The sequence below is a fragment of the Peromyscus californicus genome, unplaced genomic scaffold (assembly GCF_007827085.1).
Source record: "Peromyscus californicus insignis strain IS unplaced genomic scaffold, ASM782708v3 Scaffold_24__1_contigs__length_46423439, whole genome shotgun sequence".
Classification (NCBI taxonomy): domain Eukaryota; kingdom Metazoa; phylum Chordata; class Mammalia; order Rodentia; family Cricetidae; genus Peromyscus; species Peromyscus californicus.
This window is the reverse complement of record NW_026294535.1, coordinates 23,036,629-23,060,482: the sequence shown is the minus strand read 5'-3', so window position 1 is coordinate 23,060,482 and position 23,854 is coordinate 23,036,629. Positions and strand designations below refer to the sequence as shown.

Genomic DNA, 23,854 nt, shown 5'->3' with positions numbered 1-23,854 from the left:
TGCTATTTTAATGAAAAGAAGTTTTGTTACCCCCTCTTTCAGATTCTTTCCTCATAAAAACTGACCAAGATCAGTCTTTGACTTTCTTTGCATCTTTTAAAATACTAGACATAAAAATCCTTCCTTCTTATCTGTTTCTGGGTGTGAGGAAAGAAGATTCCTCATCTTGCATAGGCAGCTCTTTATTAGGGAAACTTTGATTTTCTTTTAAAGTGAAGCAGACTACCTTCATGGACAAATTTGATCATCAGAAAAACTTTGATTAACCACAAAAGTATGTTCTAGGAAGAGATAAGTTCCGATTATCCTTTTAGCCACACATTCTTTCTTGTCACATGTTCAACCCACAGTGGGTTTTTATTCATATCTGGAGGTAAAGATACAGTGAGACTTATCTGGGGCACAGGAGAGCTGAGAGAAATCGTGTCTTCTTGAGGAAAGGAAAGCTGTGACTTCAGTGATAAATGGTTGATAGAAAATAGATGGTGTATGGTTTGTTATGTCTGCAGAGCCTTCCCTCTGTTCTCTTTCAGGAACTGATTTTTATCTACTTTATTCTTAGAAGCACTATCATTGCCAAGGGCTTAATTTGGAATTAAATGAGCCTTATGCTTAAGTAATTTATTCTCATTAGTTTGCCAAAAATGAGTCTCATGATGGGTGTAATACTCCAAGGCAGAATGTTTACATTTTTGTTTCATTGAGATTTACATATTTCTTTTCGTTCATGTCCCTGAAAATCTAAGATCAGAAGGCTATATTGAAGCTGTGTTCTTCAAGAGCAATTTTCCATGAACCACAGAGGGAGCTGTGGTAGATGGATTAGTTCATTTTGCTTCTCTCTTGTTCCCTCCCCCCTTTTTATCTTTCTCAAAGAGGATCTCAGGGCTCCACAAAAGTATCAGCACCAATGACCATGCCAAGGTCTCCTTATTACCTTTCCTTTATATTCCAGGTGATAAGTGGTCATTTTGATGTTTTGAGATAAATTTCACTTATTTCTCTATTAAGCTATGGTTTTGCCCTTTTATTAACTTAGTCTTTCAATTAAGTGGGAAAGTTTTCAACTATAAACCTTACATTGGTAGCTTATTTCCATTATATAGTTTTTCTATATCTTGGTAGTCCTGAAAAATCCCACAAATTTCACATTAGAAGTATGGAGACTAGAGTTGATTTTCCTTGTCATTGTAAAGAAAAAGTTTTCAAAAGGATCAAGAGCATATTTGAACTTATTGCATACTTAGAGCCTATGTTGTAGATCTGTCAGTAAGCAAATAGGTTAGTGAAAACTAAAAGAAATACTATCTGTTTCTTAGCTGGCATAAACTCTGTCCAAGTTGGTTTGGTAAGCATGCATTGGTTTCCCTGTGTTTATTTCTATCTTACAGTGGATTTGTATCAAGAAAAAAAATGTTGCTCTGTTATTTATGAAACTGATTTATATGGAGATGGGGGAACTGGGAAAGACAGACAGATAGACCCACAGAGAGAGACTCAGACAGTGAACATGGTCACTAGGAGATATAAAGCAACATTTCTGTGTGTAGCCTCAGTCAAGTTTTTGTATATGACTCCTTCATGACATGTGGATATTATTTTCTTTATAAGACTTTTTGGGGGATGTTGGGAATAAGGATTCAGCTTAACAAAATTTAAAATATTAATGTAAAGGTAAATAGGAAATGACATTTAAAAGTCTGAGAGTCAAAGTTAATCATTTATCTTATGCCTACAAATCTTAGGCTCTGAAGCGTCATAGATGTTTCAGTTTGAGTATATCAGATATAAAACAAATGTTTGGAAAGTATTTGTCCAAACCTTTGTATATTGTGTTTATTTATTGTTCTTGTCAACTTAAGGGGCTTTCTATCAAAAGTCAGGGTAAGCATGATAAAGTACTCATACATATTAGTAGAACATGGAGAATTAGAGTAGGCATGGTGGCCCATGCTGTTGTAGAATATGATCTAAAGGTATGTTACTTTTGCTTATGTTGCATTTGTTTAACTCTGTGAAGCTGTGTTACTGTGCCTGTCTAAAATGCCTGATGATCTAATAAAAAACTGAATGGTCAATAGCAAGGCAGAAGAAAGGATAGGTGGGGCTGGCAGGCAGAGAGAATATATAGAAGGAGAAATCTGGGAGGAGGAGGGAAAGGAGGACCCAGAGAAGGAGGAGGACTCCAGGGGCCAGCCACCCAGCTCCACAACCAGCAAGCCATGGAGTAAGAGTAAGATTTATAGAAGTAAGAGGATGAGAAAAGCCCAGAGGCAAAAGCTAGCCAGGTTAATTCAAAGTTAAGGAAAGCTGACAAGAAACTAAGCCAAGCTAAGGCTGGACATCCATAAGTAATAATAAGCTTCCATATGTGAATTTTATTTGGAAGCTGGGTGACGGGCCCCCTAAAAAGAGTAAAATACAAACAGTATTTTGGTGCCCCCATGTTGGGCACCAATTATTGTCATTTTTAAAATTCTTGCTGCCTTTTAAGTCACAGCTGTCCAAATCAGCAACTGCAGCTCTGCTTCCACCAGCAGCAGTTAGGCCACAAGGGCTATAGCTGGAGGGAATTCTGCTCCCTCTGGCTCCAACTCTCGCAAAGCTACAAAGGGAACTTAACTGAACCTCTGTCCCTCTAAAGAACTCAAGATTCAAAGGTTAAGGTGGAATTCTGCTCTTCAGAGGCTGAATAGCAAGTAGCTCCCCTTCTCTCCTTGCTCGATCCAAAAAGCCCTCTTGCTTCTCCTCACCCATCTTTACAAACCCTTTTTCACCTGGGTCCTCCCTGCCACTTCCTGTCAGCTAGTTGCTGACTCAGCCTCCTGACCGCAGGTGAATTTTATTTAATCCAATACATCTTTGCATCATTGAACAAACGTTCCAGTGCATAAACAAAAGTAACACACCCTGAAATAATATTCTACAACACCATGCCTTTAACCCCAGCAAATGTGAGGCAGAGGCAGGCCGATCTCTTTCAGTTCCAGGCTTTATTGCAAATTTGGGGCCAATCAGGGATATACAGTGGAACCCTGTGACACCCCACCCACCCCGGCGCGCGCACACGTGCGCGCGCGCACGCACACACACACACACACACACACACACAAATAATAATAATAATAATAATAATAATAATAATAATAATAAAATATTTTAATGGGAAACAAATGTAAAAATAACTATAATAATTAAAATAATAAAGTGTAGAGCCTAGCACATAAGGTATTTGTTTCAATAATCAGAATGCAGATTGCTGGCAGTTTTGAATATTTTTAAAAGGCAAGTTTTGAATCCAGTATATACAAGTATAAGTATGCAGTTGTCATGTAGAAAAAGTTCTTGGGTTTTTTCTTTTCTGATTAAGCTTGGTGTTACTGCATCTATTTTTTTTATAAGTTTAGATTTGTGATTCTGTTTTTTATCATTTATTTATTTATTACATATGCAGTGTTCTGTCTGCATGTATCCCTGCAGGCCAGAAGAGGGCGCCAGATCTCATTACAAATGGTTGTGAACCACACCATGTGGTTGCGGGGAATTGAACTCAGGACCTTTGGAAAAGCAACCAGTGCTCTTAACCTCTGAGCCATCTCTCCAGCCCTACTGCATCTATTTTTTCTTGCAACGCCCTTCTTAGTAGCCCAGCTCTAGAATCACCTGCGTGTCTGTCAGCAGATTAGTGGAGTTATACACACAACTTTCATTCAGCTCTATCTGCATGTACAACTTTATGCCAGAAGAGGGCATCAGATCCCACTATAGGTAGTTGTGAACCACCATGTGGTTGCTGGGAATTGAACTCAGGACCTCTGGAAGAGCAGCCAGTGCTCTTAACCACTGGGCCGTCTCTTCAGCCCAGGCCTGTACATGTTTAATGAGCTTATATATAACAAATGCCAACTATAGGTGGTAGAAATTGTTAATTTTTCTATAAGTTTACAAATTTTTCACCAATGCTATAGGATAACCCTTTTACCCAACATGTTTGATTGCTCTTTTAACATAATTTCAATGACATTTAAATCCAATTCTTGTTTTTAAAATTTGGATTTATTTGGGGTATATATTTTTACTATAACTATCTTTTACAGTATTTTGTGATTCCTGGTTAAGAGATTAAAGAATTCTAGGGTAAGCCCCATGTCCATGTTGCAGTATGATTTAGCTATTTCATCCCTGAATTCTGCCTTTTATAATTGTCTCATGTCCTTTGTATCCTAGATTTCCTGACTCATTTGTTAAGAATTCAAATTGTCTTAGAGCCTGGGAGCATGGCTTATGTTTCATTATTATTTTTTTAAACCCGGGAAAATCTGCCTTAAATGTCTGTGTAGCAAAGGTCCTAATCACAGAATTTCAGTGTCAGAATAAGAAGTAGACTATGAAGTTATGGACGGGGTGATTATCAGTTTAGGCTGCACTGATATCACCTAAATATTTTACGTAGATCAGGGAATGCATATTTTTCTTTCCTTTTGGAAAAAAGAATTACTCTTTTTTTTTTTTTTTAATGTGTGGGTGTGTTGCCAGCATAAGGCTGTGCACCATGTATATGCAGTACCCATGAAGGCCACAAGAGGGCATTGGGTCCCCTGAGATTTTAGTTCCTGAAGGTGGAGCTGTGATGTGGCTGCTGGGAATCAAACCTGGGTTCTCTGGTAGAATAGCCAGTGTTCTTGGAGTCTCCATTCTAGTGCTGGGGCATTTGTGTCTTTAAATGCCAAGAATCGGTTCTTGCCCTCCTAAAGTGTTCTGCACACAGAGTAGTATGTGACAGTTGAACATGGACCTCACATTCTTCTTTTGTCCTTTGTGTAGACCATGCAGAGAAGAGCACCTGTCACAAGTGGCAGGCTTGGTGATGTGTTGAATGAACTAAGTATGACTCACAACCGAATGGCATTCTTTTCTAATGTTTCAGTGGTTGTACTCTGACCATATTTAAAGTGTCCCATGTGTAAACCTCCACTTCTTTGTGTGTGTGTTTGCTGGTTTTAACTCTTAAGTCTTGGATATCAACTCATTGGAATATTTGCATCTTGTCTATCTCAGAAACAACAATGTTGGATAGTTTTGATACACTAGACAAAGAACAAAAAAATAGATAAATCAAAGCTGCTGTTATGTAGCCTCTACCATTGTGGCTGGAATATTTTGAGTTATTAGGTAAACCTGAACAACAATGGAAGAAACTGCCTTTAAGGAAAAAAAGTCAATATTTGATTCAATGAAATTTTCCTAACTTGAATTTATGCATGAATCAGACTATAGGAATTAAGTTAGAAGTTAAAACTTTCATCAGGGGATTATGGCACACACCTCTAATCCCAGCACTAGGAAGGCAGAGGCAGATGGATCTCTGTAAGTTCAAGGCCAGCCTGGTCTACAAAGTGAGTTCCAGTATAGCAAGGAGTAAGCAGAGAAACTCTGTCACACACACACACACACACACACACACACACACACACACACACACACGCACACACAAAAAAAAAATGAAAAAAAAAGAAATTAAAACATTTGAAGATCTTAAGAAAATGAAGCAAAGATTCAAAGGATGAGTGACCAGAGATTAGCATAGAGACTTGGTTTTATTAGAAGCACACTTGTTTTCACTTTTTATAACATTCATTGAAAAGGCATTTAGAGACATGTAAGTTGCCAGATAGTAATTTATACATGGTAGTGAATCCCACAGGCTTGGAATTCTTCTTCTATTGGCAGCATTTTAATATTAATTTACTGACTCAGTGTTCCTTTAATAGTACCATCTATTTCCCCACTTTCAGACCTCACCATTGTGCCAGAATGAGTGTATGAGAACATGGGGCTGTGACATCTGCCCCTCCAATGTCCTCTGCTGCCTCTTTGGACTTAGCTTGGTAGATGTCATCACATGTTTTGGCTTATTACTTACTAGGGATTGAACACGGGGCCATGTACTTGCTCAGCACATAAACTGCTGCTGTGGTACATCCCTACCTTTGATGCCTCGCTGACAGGATCTATGTGGCTGCAGCTGATCCTGAGCTTGTGACCTTCCAGCCTCAGCCTCTGTGTTGCTGATATTATCAGACTGCAGCCCTTCTCAGGTGTGTTTTACTCTGGTTAAAGGCGTTGGCGAGGACAATTTTAAGAACATGGATGGCTTTTGACTTGCAGAATTTTCTTTCCCTTAAAATAGGGAAATCCTGGACTGAGTCTACCAGGTTGACCTCAGTCTGTGGGGAAGGCTTTGCCCTGGAGGAGATGGGAATGGGGGGGGGTTGGGGGGAAGGTGAGGGGGACGGGACGGGGGAGAACAAGGGAATCCGTGGCTGATATGTAGAACTGAATTGTATTGCAAAATAAATTAAAATAAATTAAAAAAAAATAGGGAAATCCGTTATTAAAAGTTTGTGTAAAGACCGAACATTGTAAAAAAAAAAAAATCTTTGTGAGGAGTGTTTTTAGACATTATATGTTACTAGTGTAGTGGCCGTGTGAGTCGGCTGTTGAACACCCGCTTTATGCATTCTGAAAGGTGATTCAAGATGGTGACGTTGAAACAGGCATGGATGTGGCTAAAGGCCCTGGTGCCTCAGACCTGAGCAGATACAGCTGCTCTTTGCTTTCTCTGTGAGACCTAAATTATAATATGAAAGGAGAGAGTCATTAGGTGACTGCTATAGCTCACAGAGTGCCAGATACTGTAGCACAGCTCTTTCCTTGTGACCTCACGCTTTGAGGGAACTACACTGATTTTATTTTATAGAGGTCAGAACTTAGACGCGTTGGCCATCAGTGTTTTAGAAAGGGAAAATCAGAAGGAAAACGTATTTCTGCAAAGTTATATACAACCTAGGATTCCAGTCATTTTTTTTAAAGATGAATACTTCCCTAAGCATTATTTTTAAAAGATGCAAATGGAGTCATACATTTGAGACTTAATGCTGTGATTTAAGTGCCCCTTTAAAAACATATTTCAGCTCGGAATGTTAAAAGAAATGTTCTCGTGTTGCAGTCATGATGATGATAATGTTGACTTTTCTCCCTCTCTTTTGCTTTCAGAGGAAGAACTTGTCTCTTTTTCTCAGCATTAGCTTGTTAACTTTCTGGGGGACCAGCCTTTTGGGTGCCCGGTTATACTGGATGGGAAACAAACCACCAAGCTTTTCCAACTCCGACAATCCTGCGGCTGACTCCGACAGCCTTTTGGCTCGCACGCTCACCTTCTTCTATTTGCCTACCAAGAACCTCTGGCTGTTGCTCTGCCCAGACACCCTGAGCTTTGATTGGTCCATGGATGCTGTGCCTCTTCTCAAAACTGTTTGTGATTGGAGAAACCTACACACTGTGGCCTTCTATTCCGGACTTCTCCTCCTTGCCTACTGTGGTTTGAAGAACCCAAGCTTAGAAGGAGAGTGTAATGGGAGAGCTGTGACCAATGGCAAACAGAATGCAAATGGCCATAGCTGCCACTCAGATGTGGAGTACCGGAACTCAGAAATGAAGCCGAGCTTTGCATCCAAAGTAGAGAATGGCATTAAAAATGGTGTATCCCAGAGAACTCAGCTCCCTTCCACGGAGAACATTGTTATTCTGTCCTTATCTTTGTTGATAATACCTTTTATTCCTGCCACGAACCTGTTTTTCTATGTTGGCTTTGTTATTGCAGAGCGAGTATTATATATCCCCAGTATGGGCTTCTGCCTTCTGATCACAGTGGGTGCCAGAGCCCTTTATGTCAAAGTCCAAAGGAGGTTTCTCAAGAGCCTGGTTTTTTATGCTACAGCAACGCTAATTGTCTTCTATGGACTCAAGACTGCGATCAGGAACGGAGACTGGCAAAATGAGGAGATGCTGTATAGGTCAGGGATAAAAGTAAACCCAGCCAAAGGTAAATGCTTCATTTTATGTTTTTGCCTGGACACAACGCTTTCAGCCTTCTTGTGTCGTTGTTTCTTGCCTTAAAAACACAGTGTTACAAATGAGATCCTTTTATGGGAAACCTGTACCTTCCATCCTTATTTTTGTAGACCCATTATGAAAGCCATTGAGACACATATTCAGCATTCCATGCTTACACTAGGTAACTATTTTCTAGTATTCTTGGTTATGTTTCCACAGAAGAATTAGAACTTATATTGACTGGAAATAAAGACCGTCATAAGAGTTTAGAAGAATGCTTACCGTCTTCACTTTAAAATATTAATAATTGTCTCTTTCATTGTAGAATGAAAGTCAAGTTTATATCACTTAAATATACTATAGGTCTGGTTTTTCAAGCTTTGCCTGAGGAAAGACCACAGGACTTGGAGGCAAGCTGCCTCTGAGTCTCATATTATTGTGTCTTAGGTGGAGGTTTGGGGGTCACTAAGATTTGCAGAGGTTAAATATGCTCATGGCCTCCAAGCAGCTAGTCAATTCTTAAGATTTCTTAAGTAATTTAAGGGAAAAATATTTTTCCTATAAAATAAGAATACAGATTATACATTTCTTTATTGCTTTTATTGTAGAAAAAAATTATTTTAGCCAATCTCAAAATTGATAGACATAGCAGAATCTAGTTTTTATTAAAACACAAAATGATAAACCAAAAGATGTTATCACAGTTTAGGCAATTCAGATAGTTGTAGAAACAAGAGAAAAAAAGGAAATAAGATGCACTTTTAGTGCAGAAATACATCACAATAAATGGTACCTGATAGTCGTTCTTTTTTCGAAGTAATTTTTTTACTTAGCCTTTAAGGTATAGCTGTCGGTCCACATTTGAACTTGGATCTTTTCTGACACAACTCTACATCAAGATCAAAAAAATATCAAAGGGGCAAAATGCTTCCAAATGGACAAGAAATGGCCTATTAATAGATTGGAATATGTTTCCATAGATCAAGATGCTCAGAAGTGACTTTGGCATCCTTGTTAGTTATTGCAAGTCAAGCTAAGAGTTTGTTGAGTACATACACAATTCTCTATGCCAAGGAATTATTTCTGTTTATAGCTTTTAGTAAGTTACAGAGACGTTTTTTGAAAGAGTACTTCTTTTATGTTTATGTGTGAATGTCTACATGTATGTATTGTACTATGTGCATATCTGGTGACTGCAGGGGCTAGACATGGGTATCAGGTTTCCTGGAACCAGAACTATAGACAGGTGTGATCTGCCTTTGTGTATGCTGAACCCAGATCTTCTGCAAGAGCCGCAAATGCTCATAATTGCTGAGATATCTCTCTGACCTGGGTTGCAGAGGGTTTTAATGAGAATAGAAGGAAGAGTTGAGCTACTCCATGCCATGAAATTCTTTAATTCTCTTTGAAAAATCAGTAATATGGCTTTCCTAAGTAGTGGAGAGTGCTCAAACCAAAAACTTGTAAAAAAACATATTGCAGTTTTTGTGGAATGCTTTTCAGCTAGTTTTTCTTTGGTGGTCTATACAAGTTTAGAACAAGTCTATGTTGCCAGGGTATTTTCTTGTCATTTCAAACCGATGCATGTAAGGAATTAAAACAAAATCCCCCGGCATGTTACTTGAATCACAATGTTGTTTTGGGGGTTTGTTAATTTTTTTTTGGCTATATTTCATGCTAAGCTGCTCTTATGAAGGGCTCAGATAAGAGGTGCTTTGGGAAGATAGATGTTGTATTCTTTCATGTGGCAATCTCAATATGTGCAGCTTGGAGCTGATAAGATGGCGCCATGGCTTTCCAGGATCCCTGTTCCTCGTTTGTTCCCATGCCATCTCAATGGGTCACCCTGAGCATGTGGTCCAAGATGGCTCATTGTCACATCAGCACGTCAGCTGACAGGGAGAGGGAGAGGAGGGGTAGAATGTGGGTGTACCCATTCTCTCTAAGATATGTTGGAGGAATTGTATATACTTTGTTTGCCCAGAGATGGTTGGCCACATCTTTCTGTGAGAAAGACTGGGAAATATTATCTATGGAAGTCAAAATATCCAGCCAAATGCCATTCCTCTGAAAGAGAGGGTGGGCAATATTCAGATGCCAAGGTCATAGTAGGGCTCTCTGGTGCACAGAAGGTAGAAGCCTTTTTAACCACATTGGTCATTTTCACCATTAACTATTGTGATGCCTAATAGTTATGATTTTAAACTGGTGTTTTCATGGTATGGTTAAATTTTTTTTTTTGTTATTTCTTCATCACTATAGTTAACTATCTAGTAAGCAACTTGGTTTGTATATCCCCTTCTTCATAGGGCTTCATAAGTGGCATATGCTTTAGGTATTTTAACAAGAGGACTTAGATGAATGCTTTGCTGAGCAGAATTTAGTAAAAGCACATTGAGACTTGGCCTACCATGTTCCAGCCAGCTGCCTTACCTGCAGCCCTCAGCGTTTGACTTGATGGCAGCTCCATTTTCCCAGCAGCGTGACTGTGAACTCAAGAGTTATTCTTGCCTTCCCTTTTCTTTTATCATCCCGTATCCATTCTACCAGTAATTTCTTCATGCTGTGTCATCAGTAATATGCAGCACCTGACCATATTATACCACCTCCATGGTTATGCCCACGGGCACAGCTGCCATCATCTTTCACTAAAGCAGTGGTTCTCAAATTTCCTAATGCTTCAGCTCTTTAATACTGATCCTTATGTTGTGGTGACCCCCAACCATAAAATTATTCCATTGCTACTTCATAACTGTAATTGTACTACTGTTATGAATCATAATGTACAGAATATCTGATATACAGAATATCTGAGATGTGACCCTCCCCAGTTGTGGGTCGCGACCCACATGTTGAGAACCACCACACTAGGCTGCTATTAAAAGATTCCTACCTGAACTCTTTCCTTTGTTTTCTTGCTCTTTCATCACGCCTTGTAATTTTTTTTTTTTTTTTTTTTTTTTTTGGTTTTTCGAGACAGGGTTTCTCTGTGTAGCTTTGCGCCTTTCCTGGAACTCACTTGGTAGCCCAGGCTGGCCTCGAACTCACAGAGATCCGCCTGGCTCTACCTCCCGAGTGCTGGGATTAAAGGCGTGCGCCACCACCGCCCGGCGTAATTTTTTTTTATTTCAGGCATGATGTATTTTATAGCACAGATGAAGAGTTCAGTGTGGGGTTTTATGTTCATTGCGATTGGAGTCTTATTATATTTAAAATGTTTAGACCCCAGAGGTATCAAATTTCTCTCTCTTTACATTTTGTCTCACTATCTTTGGGTCTCTGTAAAGACTTGGCCTTTATTTTTGCATATATTAATATTTTAGTATATACTACTGCTATACTGGACCCTTTCATACATGTCTGAAGATGTTCTGTTATCTTATGAGTGAGTCTCAGCTTTTATAACTATGACTTTGCCCCACCTCCTGTTGAGACAGGGACATCGGAAGTGACTCAACCCAGCTGATGTTCTGCTGCACCTATCTGGACAGGCTCTAGGAGCTTCCTTTCTATTAGAAGGTAGACCTCTGTATGGAAGATGCTGTGTGAAAATTCCAGATTCAGTCTCCTCCTTTGCTTCAGTTAGCCTTTCTATTGTGATGATAGAACTCCATGACCAAAAGCAACTTGGGGAGGAAAGGGTTTATTTCATCTTACATATCTACCTAACAGTTCATCACTAAAGGAAGTTGGGCAGGAACCTGGAGGCAGGAACTGATAGAGAGATCATGGAGAATGTTGCTTACTGCCTTGCTCCCCATGGCTTGCCCAGCCTGCTTTCTTATATGTCCAGGGCCACCTGCCTAGGGGTAGCAGCATTCACAATGGGCCAGACCTGCCCACATCAATCACTAAGAAAATGCACCAAAGGCCTGACATGGAATTTTCTCACAACTGAGATTTCCTCATCTCAAATGATTCCAGTTTGTATCAAGTTAACATAAAACCAGCCAGGGGACATCCTTCTATTACCCGAGACACAAGAGTGAAAATGAAGTCAACTGGTCAGAATTGCTAGGCACCCCCTTAGTTTTCTAACTCGCACAGTGCTGCTCTGGGGAGATCCCCTCTGCTCCTCTCTCTGGCTTTGCCTTGTTTCCAAATTTCAGGGTGGTAGTCAGCTTTGTAATGGTAGTCAGCTGATGATTCCATGATGTTACTGACTTTCAGTTTGCTTCAGTTTTTCTGTTGTTGGGACAAGGGAGGCCATTTCAGTTTCTCTAATGTCTGAGCAGACATGCTATTGTGATAGCCCTGTAATTTACCCTTAACCATAATCCTAGTAACCCTATGGAACTACGTCAGGACGTGCGGTGTTCCATACCCTACAGTTTTCTACTCATTTCTCATTTCTTTCAAAAGCAAAAACATAATCACAGAGAAGGAGTGTATGTCCAGCAGCTTTGCCTGCCCCTGCTCCACTCCAATCCTGAAAGCGGCTTCGATGCCTTCTGTTTGTCTGAGAAGCTCTGACCAGGGAACGTGTGTCTTCGTCGTTGCTTCTGTATTGACTGGGTTTTCTTAGATAGTCTCGGCACCACATCTTCCTCAGGTCTGAGACGAAGCTTCCAGTGTCAGCAGGATGCATTTTGTGAGTTTACCAAACCTGTTAAAAAACGACAGCTACGCCTCTTTCACAAGATCCCCTGTCTTCTTTCCATCCCTCGCCTTTCTCATGGCACTCATCATGATGTTGCTTACTGTCTGAATGTACTGTCTATACATACTATAAGATTGATAGAAGACGCTTGGGGCTTTTGCACTTAAAAATGGCAATATGGGGCCTGGCAGTGGTGGTGCATGACTTTAATCCCAGCACTCATGAGGCAGAGCCAGGCAGATCTCTGTGAGTTCGAGGCCGGCCTGGTCTACAGAGCGAGATCTAGGACAGGCACCAAAACTACACAGAGAAACCCTGTCTCGAAAAAAACAAAAAAAAACAAACAAACAAAGACAATGTGGCAGGGGGAGAGTGACTAAGTCAGTGAGGTGCCTGTTTTGCAAGTGTCAGGACATGATTGCTGTTCCAAGAACCCATGTCAAAGCATCTAAGCATGGTGACATTGCGTTTGTCCTCCTAGTAATGCTGGGGACACAGAGATAGGAAGATTCCCTGGGACCTGCTTGCCAACAAGTCTAGCCTAAGCAGTTAAGTTTCAGGTCAATGAGAGAGTATCTTAAAGAAGATGTATAGTGCTCCTGAGGATGACACATGGAGTTGTCCTCAAGCCTCCACATGGGTGTATATACACATGCATGGACACATTCCCACATAAACATGTATGTTCACACACACACACACACACACACACACACACACACACACACACATACACACACACATACACACACACATACACACACACATATACACACACACATATACATACACATACACACACATACACACACACACACACACACACACACACACACACACACACACACGTTGAAGATGCTGCATATACAATAAAGATGATGTCTCCTAGAGAGAAAGCATTTAGTAAAGGATACATTAAACAGTAAATATTACATTGTCCTTGAGGTTCATATTCAGTTTAAAAGTAGGATATATAAGCATGACATAAGGAAAAGTGAAATATTTTGCTGTTGATGAACCAGATTCTGGGGGATGCTTTCAAATGTGATTGGGAGGACTGGGAATATGGTTCATTTTGTATTTCAGGACGATTGTCTGTGACAAAGGCTTCCTTTTTGAAACAGACAAAACTCTTTCAATCTAGGTCTCTTGCTTTTTTTTTTTTTTTCTATTTCCTATTTGTAAAGCACTTATAATTCCGACTTCAGTTACTTCCTCAGCAATTATGAGATGGGGAAGACTCTTCTGTAAAAAAAAGACTTCGTTCAATTTGTCGCATTACTTAAGTCTAGCAAAAGATTAGAAACCTTTGAAAGCCAGCATTTCAGAATGATTTCCGAGACTATGCGTTGAGTTTGTTTTCTTTCTTCCTTGGAAGGCTTTTGAAAATTTGCAAGTACTTCAGTCTGCCATGTGTGCTTACAGAATATGATTTTAAGCCTCGTGAAGCATTATATATTAAAACTGCTGCCCTTATTATATATCCTGCAGACAGCTGCCAGTCATTAGCTGATTGGATGCAAATGATGATGGGTGATGCTTGTCACAGTGACTGTGTGGCTAATTTATGCTTTAAATCTGGATGGTGGAGACAAATTATGGATTTAGACTATGTAAACTGAATGTCTTATCTCATTCTGTGCTTGATAATGTATTTTAACAAAAACCAAACTACTGGACATGGATGACTACTGTAGACTGGCAATTTCACAATGATTTTGCATTTCTGTGCTAAGTAGGGGAAATTTTCTATGATGGTTGCCCTAAATGACAAGATATGTTGTAGTTTGTTGTCCTTTTGAAAATTCTTTCTGCCTTTTACGCCACAGCTGTCCGAATCAGCATCTGCAACTCCGCCCTATCAGCAGAGGTTAGGCCACAGGGGCCATAGCTGGAGGGAATTCTGTTCCCTCTGGCTCCAACTCTTGCAAAAGCTATGAAGGGAACTTAACTAAACCTCTGTCCCTCTAAAGAACTCAAGATTCAAAGGTTACAGTGGAATTCTGCTCCTCAGGCTAAATAGCAAGTAGCTCACCTCCTTTCCTTTCTCATATCCTCCAAAAAGCCCTCTTGCTTCTCCTCACCCCTCCTTATAAACCCTTTTTCACCTGGATCCTCCCTGCCACTTCCTGTCAGCTAGTTGCTGACTCAGCCTCCTGACCACAGGTCAGTTTTATTTAATCAAACACATCTCTGCATCATTAAACATATGCTCCAGAGCATAAACAAAAGTAACACACCTTGAAGTAATATTCTACAGCAGTTGAAAGTTTTTATTTATTTATTAATTAATTTAATGCTAAACATTTTGTAAACTAGTTGATACATATACTTCCTTGCAAAAAGCATTTCTGACTTCATCACGAAGCAGCTAACTGCAGGATTTCTTCCGCTTTGGCCTCTGTCTGTTTCTGATGCTCCTTGTCTCTATACCTGGGTAGAGCTTGACAGCATTGGCTTTGGCTGCCTTGACTGTCCGGCCTGTACTGCGTGTCTCTCATTTCACACAGCTTGCGTGCGCTTCTGCTCTGCGATGGTTCGGGCCTCCCAATTATACACAGTTCAAGGCCAGCCCAAGCTACATGAGACTCTAACTCAAGAAACCAAAACAAGTATATAAACAAGACCAGGGCTTTAGGTTCGATTTAGCAAACATATGGCTATGATTTTTGGTTGTTTTAAATAATTTTTTAAATTATGAACAGTTAAGTAGTTTAGATTAAGCTGAGGAAAAGTTCACAGGCTAAAGTTGGTTCTTAGTTCCCTTTTTCTCATGTAAGCATGTGGGGATGCAGCTCTAAAAGATGGGCATACAATGGTTCTCATATTTGTAGCTCTCAGTGACTATCCAAGCATCCTGCATTTGTTCTTATTAAAGTAAATAAAGTTTGTTACGATGCCTGTATAGAAAGCTGTAGACAGGATCCCTATTCCCAGTTCTGTGTTGTTTGACAAGTTTTTTTTTTTTTTTTTTTTAAAGATTTATTTATTTATTATGTATACAGCATGTATGACCGCAGGTCAGAAGAGGGCGCCAGATCTCATTATAGATGGTTGTGAGCCACCATGTGGTTGCTGGGAATTGAACTCAGGACCTCTGGAAGAGCAGTCAGTGCTCTTAACCTCTAAGCCATCTCTCCAGCCCAAGTTTGACAAGTTTTATTTCTTTCTGGATAACTGTAAAAGTGACTACTCGCTTTCAACTTCATATGGTTTCAAATTTAAACACACACACACACACACACACACACACACACATTTTGTTTGGGAAATAACTGAAAGTTTGCCTGAACTCTAAATCTCGAAGCCATGTGAAAATTGACAGTTGTGGCCTTGCAGTCTAAGTTCTAAGTGAAAATCCTCTTCCTCTTTAACTCTGGGACAGTGTAATCAAGCAGCCAGCTTGTAAACATGGAAGAAATAGAGTTCTAGTTCTCCAGTAATTTATCATGGCATTTCCAAGAGAAGGTGAAAACATTTCAAAAGAGGTTCAGATTTTATAAAATATTAAAATTATCAATGAAGTCAAGAAGGAAGACAACTGTTGTATTTCAAGGTTGTCTGGCAGGACTAAAATCTTTTAAACAGTGAAAAACAAAACAAAACAACAACAAACACAAAAACACCACCACAACAAAACAGAACAGACTTTGAACAGCCTTATTAGATGGAAGGTAGTGCAAATGAACTCATAGAGGCTAATGTGAGGTAAGCGCTTCCAGAGGATGGAGGGATTCTGTGTCCATCTCTTAGCCCCTGTCTATTGTGTAGCAAAACCAAAATAATGTAAATAACAGGACTCCGCTGCATGGTGATGGTGCACACCTTTAATCCCAGCACTCAGGAGGCAGAGGCTGGCAGATCTGAGTTCGAGGCCAGCCTGATCTACAGATTGAGTTCCAGGACAGTCAGGTGTACACATAGAAACCCTGCCCCCCCCAAAAAAAAACAAACAAACATACAAAACCAACAGCAACAACAGGACTCAGAAGAAATGGAACTGTCTCATTGACTGGGATAGATCAAACTATTGGTAAAGGCTCTCTAAAAATATTTGAGTATTGAGAAAATCAAGTGCAAGCATTTTTCTGTTGGACTTGAGAAATCACAGAACTACAAATGTTTATACCTGTTGTTCCTTTAAGAATGAAACAACACATAGACAGAGGTAAGCAGAGCTTCAGGCCAGCCAGTGCTACCGAGTGAGACTCTATCTCAATAAATAAATAAACTAACAAAAAGAGAATAAAACAATGCACACATTTCCCCCTTATCTAGCTCTACTAACTATAAGTACACTTTTTTTTTCCAAAAAGTAACAAGCCCTGGCCTGACAGTGGTGGCACACGCCTTTAATGCCAGCGCTCAGGAGGCAGAACTCTGTGAGTTCGAGGCCAGCCTGGTCTACTGAGCAGCCAAAGCTACATGGAGAAACCTTGTTTCAAAAAACCAAAAAAGTAAACAAATAAATAAATAAAAATAACAAGCTCTCACCAGGTGCAATGTGCATATGCACATAGCCCAAAGGTGTTTTATAGATAAAGTTGTTGGTTTCTACTGACTCTGTATGTGAGATTATTCATAATAAAATTCTAGTATGTTTCTAGACTTTTAAAAGTCCCTCTGTCCTGAAATTAGCATTACCTTAGGCTATATTTATAATGGTTTATGTTCTGAAGAAATTGAGACTGTTTAGCCTCTGATTAAGATAAGTCTGATATTAAATTGTTCTTACTTACATATTCTGTTTCTTCAAAATGCTGCAACATTCTTCCTTAATTAAACATTTATCGAAATATGCTTGTTACAGATAGCATTTATAGAAAATATGTGTATGTATGCTTGCTATAATTGTGTACTTTAAATGATAGTATCAAGAAGTACCTATTTCACAGATAAGGAAAATGTCCTGCCCCAGTACCTTTGAGGACTGTGTCCCAGTGCTCAGGTTTGCTCCTTTCCAGTTTTAATTTTCCTTCTGTGCTAGGTCCACAAATGTGTTTGAAGTAGAAGTTATGCATGCAGATACCTTTGCTTCCGTATATCTGTCTCAAAAGCTTTTGACACTTCACCATTAGGTATTTGCATTTTATTGGTTTCTCTCTGGATAGATTCCCCTTTCAAAATCAGGTATCTTTTATGTAGCACAGGATAGCCCATAACTTAATATATAGTCTAGGCAGTCCATCTTTCTGTCCCTGTTTCCAAAATGTTAGGAATACACAGTGTGAATTATACTACTAAGCTTGTGGATAACTTTGTGTTTGTGTTATTAGATATTGAACCTTGGGATTTCAATTTGTACTAAACAAGCGTTCTACTAATGAGCTGACAACCTAACCATGCTTTATTTTGAGACAGTCTTAAATTACCAATGCAGGTGTTAAACTCTCCATCTTGTGGCCTCCAGCTCCCAGATGGCTAGGGTTACAGGTACCTGCTGCCACTCTGACTTGCAGGTAAATTTTCTTATCATTGTTTTGAGATAGGGTTTCATTCTGCAATCTAGATTGGCCTACTCTCTGTGTAGCCCAGGCTAGTCTTAAATTCTAAAAGCAATCCTCCTGCCTCAGCTTTCAAGCCCTGATAAGTATTGGGCTTGAAAGTGTGTGTTGTGAAATATTATTTTAAGGTGTGCTACTTTTGTTTATGTTGCATTTGTTTAACTCTTGAATCTGTGTTATTGTGCCTATCTAAAACACCTGATGGTCTAATAAAGAACTGGCCAATAGCAAGGCAGTAAAAAGGATAGGCAGGGCTGGCAGGCAGAGAGTATATAGAAAAGGAAAAAACCGGGAGGAGAGAACTAGCAGCCAAAAGAGCTAGGAACCAGAGAAGGAGGAGGACTTCAGGGGCCAGCCATCCAGCCACCCAGCTACACAGCTACACAGCAAGCCATGGAGTAAGAGTAAGATTTACAGAAGTAAGAGAATAGGAAAAGCCATAGGCAAAAGATAGATGGGGTAATTTAAGTTAAGGAAAGCAGGCAAGAAACTAAGCCAAGCTAAGGCCAGGCATATTACAGTTAAGTATAAGCCTCTGTGTGTGATTTATTTAGGAGCTGGGTGGAGGACCCTCCAAAAAAGAGCCAAAAAACAACCAACAATAGTGTGAGCCATCACAGTTGATTTTGTAGGTAATCTTGATCGCCAGAAATTTCTTATTTCAAGTTTTAAGATTTTCTGTTTTTTGTGTTTTTATAATTAGTGTTGATGATAGTCTACACCATTCAGTTTACTAATTTGATGGATAGTGACAAATGTATGCAAGTGGAAGCCATCCTTATACCTTGCTGCTTTCCCTCACTGCTTGCTTGCCTATCTGGATTCCCAGTCTCCTATAGTATGCAGACTTTACAATTGCCTCACTTTCATAACTGTTAATATATGCATTCAAAAATTTCTTTAAATTTTTTTTAAATTAGTATTTTCATGGATTCTTCAGAAAAGGTATCCTTTGGATGTTAAACTAAAGAATCTGTTAAGGAGTTATCAGGGCTACCAGTTAGATTTGAAAATTATGTTTTTTTTAACTTATAGTCGAGATTTTGAAATATTTAATTGTCAAGCAAAGAACAGAAAGTTATTAGAAAAAGCTAATTAGTTATTTTTCCTCATTGCTGAGATAAAGTACCTGAGAAAAGTAACTGAAGAAAAGAAGGGTTGATTTTGGCTCTCAGTTTGAGGCTATGGTCATCCATAGCTCTGTGGGGAAGGCATGGTAGAGGTGCTTGAGGCACATGGTCACATTGCATCCATAGTCAGGATGGAGAGAGAGGTGAACACTGATACTCTTTTTTTCTTTTCTTTTCTTTTTTTTTTTTTTAAATTGAGACCAGAAGCCACATATATGAAATGGTATAGACCATGCCATAAGTGAGGTATCCCTACCTAAGTTAACTCAGTCTAGAAATTTCATCACAGACACACTAGAGGTGTGTTTCCATGGTGATTTTAAATCTCAACAATCAATGTAATCTGTCACCATGTGCAAATTAAATTGCAAATATTCGACTCATATAAAGCACAGGAAGATAATTATGTTACTTTCTTACTACATATTTATAGATAATGTAATACATAGATCACATTTTCAATAGGACAAATGCCATCAGCCTTTAAAAATACAATTTTAGCCGTTTTCATATATAGTAACCTCTTTTTTTTTTAGACAAGGTTTCTCTGTGTAGCTTTGAGTCTTTCCTGGAACTCGCTCTGTAGACCAGGCTGGCCTTGAACTCACAGAGATCCACCTGGCTCTACCTCCCAAGTGCTGGGATTAAAGGCGTGTGCCACCACCGCCTGTCCAGTAACCTATTTTGATCATTGATTTTAAAAGAAACCCACTAAGTCCAAAGCAATAGTGGAAAAATATGAAATGATCAAGTCAGATAATTACTTAAAAGGGTCAGATGTAGAGAAATGTTTCTGTGTATTTCTATAAAAATGTGGCAGAAGGAAACTGTGATACCTGTTAGATGTTGAGTAAGAAATTCTTTTTTATACTTGTTAATCATTGTCAAATTTACTTCTAATTTTCAAAACAAGAATATTATCTAAGAGAATATATCATGTAAATATATAGTATCTACTCGCAAACATGAAAAAAAACAATTTATTAAGAGTTTCTTAAAGAATAAAAAATGTCCAATTAGGAAACTATGTACAGATTGATTAAATAAGAAAAACAAATTGATCACACACAATCCTATGTGCATTCATGTGAGCATGTACAGCTGCACACACACATAAGATAAACAGACACTTCTTTTGATGACAAAATTATACAGGTTCCAATTCCCAGTCATACTGGCTGCCACACTGATAATTCATCCAGCTATTGTAAATCACATAATCCATGTCAACAATAATAATAATCACACTGGACATTGAGTGTCTTCTTTGGAGGCATCACAGGCATGTACTTTTGTAGCTAGAGTTTTCCTGCCTGGCCCACAGTCAGGACAAATCTGTCACCCGCCAGTCTCACAGCCACTCAGACCCAACCAAGTAAACACAGAGACTTATATTGGTTACAAACTGTATGGCCGTGGCAGGCTTCTTGCTAACTGTTCTTGTATCTTAAATTAATCCATTTCTATAAATCTATACCTTGCCACGTGGCTTGTGGCTTACCGGCATCTTCACATGCTACTTGTCATGGCGGCGGCTGGCAGTGTCTCCTTCCGACTTCCTGTTCTTTCTTTTCTCCTCTCTGTTAGTCCCGCATATACTTCCTGCCTAGCCACTGGCCAATCTGTGTTTTATTTATTGACCAATCAGAGCAATTTGCCATACAGACCATCCCACAGCATACTTTAGTTTTGAAAAGTTTTCCACTGGAAATGTTAAAGTAGAAAGAAAGCTGCTTCAGTGGTCCAGTCCATCAACCAAGTTAGATTTTGACCGAATAGGTCACTGATGTTTCAGTTTTCTTTTTCTCCTTAACTTGCATAGAATGGCAAGGCAACTTACAGTCTCAGACCATCAGGGTTCTGTGAGTTAGAGTGTGTAGTAAAGATAAGTGATGAGAAGTTTGTCTTTCTGCTTCTCTGGTGTATCAGTGGAACACTAGCACAGAACAAGTGGTCTACAATAGACGAGCTTTGGTAGTTTCCAATATTGCAAGTACTGCTTCTGTTTTGGAATGTTTCTTACCTTTTCCATTGTTGGTTTGAGTCAGGTTCCTTCTTACACTGAAGAGTGAATGGTGGTGTCCATATATTTGTAAATACTGAACACCATTTTTAAAACAGTAATTACTCTTCTAACGTCCTCGTTACACACAAGCATATTAATAACTTATTTTATACAAACACATATATTCTGCATTTTTCTTCTTGCCAGTCACAATGATGTACATAAAATTCCCTTTACTCTTGACGTTCTATCATTTCAAAGCAACTTTACAGGAGTCAAGACAGTCTCCCTTTCTTCCTTGTAGGATTGTGGTTCTGAGACACTTTGGGGGAAGTTGATACAGCTGTTCAAGTCCTTACTGAAACAATTTAGTGTGATATAAAGAGATTCAATCCATATATCATTCTAATATATAGTCCTCAGGTATTTGATTAACTTCTTTTGACAGTATTATTAACAACAAGGGTTTACTTAAACTATCTGAGGAGAGATTTAATGCTTGGTTGTTCCCAAATTCCTCCCCCATGACCGGTCATTATACTAGAACAGTATAAATATATGGACTGTTTTTTTTTTATACAAAGTACTATTGCTAATTAAAGAGAAACATTTTATAGGCTACATTACTATTAGGAAGATGGCAGAAAAAAATTGAAAGCACTGAAAAATTCAATGCAAATGAGAAATTAATGAGTGAGAACAAATGCAGGTAAAACCTGGTTTCAGGTACCCTGAACAGTTCTGGCCAGTTATCTTGGCTGGGGATGGAAGGGTGAATCACAGCTAAAGTTTAAAATATGGTAGAGTTTGCTGATGTTATTATCAACTCCCAAGGAACCACTCTTAGGTGGTACACTCATATTAAAACTCAAGAAGGTATATGTGAATATCAAAATGTACACGTAAATATTGGTGCATTGCAGTCAAACAACATTGTCAAGACACAATTGTTATATCCTGAAAGAGTGAAATTATCCAAACATTTAGTTTCTATTTAAAATAAGTATACATTGAGTTAGAGTTCCATTTGGAGTCCCAAATGTAGAGTAGCAAGGGTAAAACTGCTTTTTATACAAGGACATTACTGGAAATAAAATTTATAATTGCATCTAAACATGTGGATTATATGTTCTGGATCAATGAATCATATTAAATCACATCTATGTCTTTCATTTAATGTTTGAAATAGACACTGTTTTACCTGCCACTCAATATTATGCTGTCATTTGTAGTTAACCAAGGCATACTTACTTTCAGAAAAATAAATTCTTGTGGGATGAAATGACTTCTCTTGTCCCTAGAATCATATGAAGGGATAATTATATGGTCAGTAAAAAAGTTTTTGTACAAATAGTGACCTCCTCCATTGTTTTTACTTATAGCAGGAATGAAAATAAGGAAACCACAACTCACATTTACGTTCATCTTGACCTTCATGCACTTGAGTTGCTCAGTTTCCCTTCTTATGGGAAATCCCAATTCCATTGCCATTCATATTAGAAAGTTTACATGATGAACCTTTATATTTGGCGTTATTCTCTTTTTATGCTATAGTCTGGATGACACTGTCTGCAGAATGTATCTGAAGTCTAGCATTCTACAGTTGTTCAAATATAAAGGACTTCCAGAATCAGACAGAGCAGACGTGTCTATGAGTTTCCTAAAACTTTTTAGTGTCACCTCAGGAAAGTATGTGTTGTCCTTATTTTAAAGAAAGATCAGACGCATACAAAATTTTGCCTGAGAATGGTGTTTAATCTAGATAGAAACAGTTCTTACCAATATTTTAGGCACAAGTCTATTTTTGCATTTTTTTTTCTGGCAAGGAAGTTCTGGCAAAATTACAACTTCTAATCATTTTTTGGGAAAAAATAGTTTTTTGATTTTACACAACTTATTCAAAATTGGAGAAAGCAAACTTTGGGATTTTTCCTTTTAATATACTGAAGTATTTTAATTGTTGATAAGTCTTACATATTAGTGTTTTTCTATGTATGGTCTAAAGATATAGTTTAAATTTATAAGGTAAAAATAAATTTTAGCTGAGAGCAACAGCCCTTGCTAAATTTGACTCTGTCCATTTTTCTAGTGAAACTGAAATGCTTGGACAGTAACCCAAACAGGCATGATTGTTGCCTTATTGACAACCTAAATGTTAAGTAGTTAAAGGTTAAATGTTAATGCTAGGAGATTTATCTTCTTAGTACTATTTCAAACTGGTGTATGGTAAATTGTGAGTAACTAGGACAATATTTTTGACAGTAAATGAATATATATATATATATATATATATATATATATATAATTTCTTCAAATTTTAATATATAGTGACTACTTTTATCAGAAGCTCGTTTACTTGGATTGATTTTGTGAAATACCAGGGACAGAAAATTGCAGTCATTTCAGTTTGAGTTTACTCTGTAGACTTAAAAACACTTAAAAATTCTTAAAAATCTGAATGAGAATGTTGAAAAGTTGGAGGTATTTATTGCTGTAGATGACTCACAGTTTCTAGAAGGACCTTACTTTTAATTTTCTCTTTACAAGAGATAATTGTTCTTTTCAATTATTTTCAATTATTATATTCCTCTCAAAGAACGTAAATCAAAGCCTGGCAGATTGTAGACCAAGTGCAAGAGGAATTCATTGTGAATCAAGTTCAACTTTCTCCTCAGTGGCTACATGTTAGATGGAGTTGAATGTCCTGTGAAGGGTCTTT

The 23,854-nt window shown here is 38.5% G+C and overlaps 1 protein-coding gene across 1 annotated transcript in view; it reads left to right on the top strand.

The window, feature by feature from the left end:
- Tmtc2 (transmembrane O-mannosyltransferase targeting cadherins 2) overlaps positions 1-23,854 on the top strand; it is a 412,694-nt gene that overhangs the window by 198,240 nt on the left and 190,600 nt on the right. Inside the window, exon 3 of the mRNA XM_052753250.1 lies at positions 7,057-7,885. Coding sequence (XP_052609210.1) covers positions 7,057-7,885 — 829 coding nt within the window. The remainder of the gene's footprint in view (positions 1-7,056; positions 7,886-23,854) is intronic.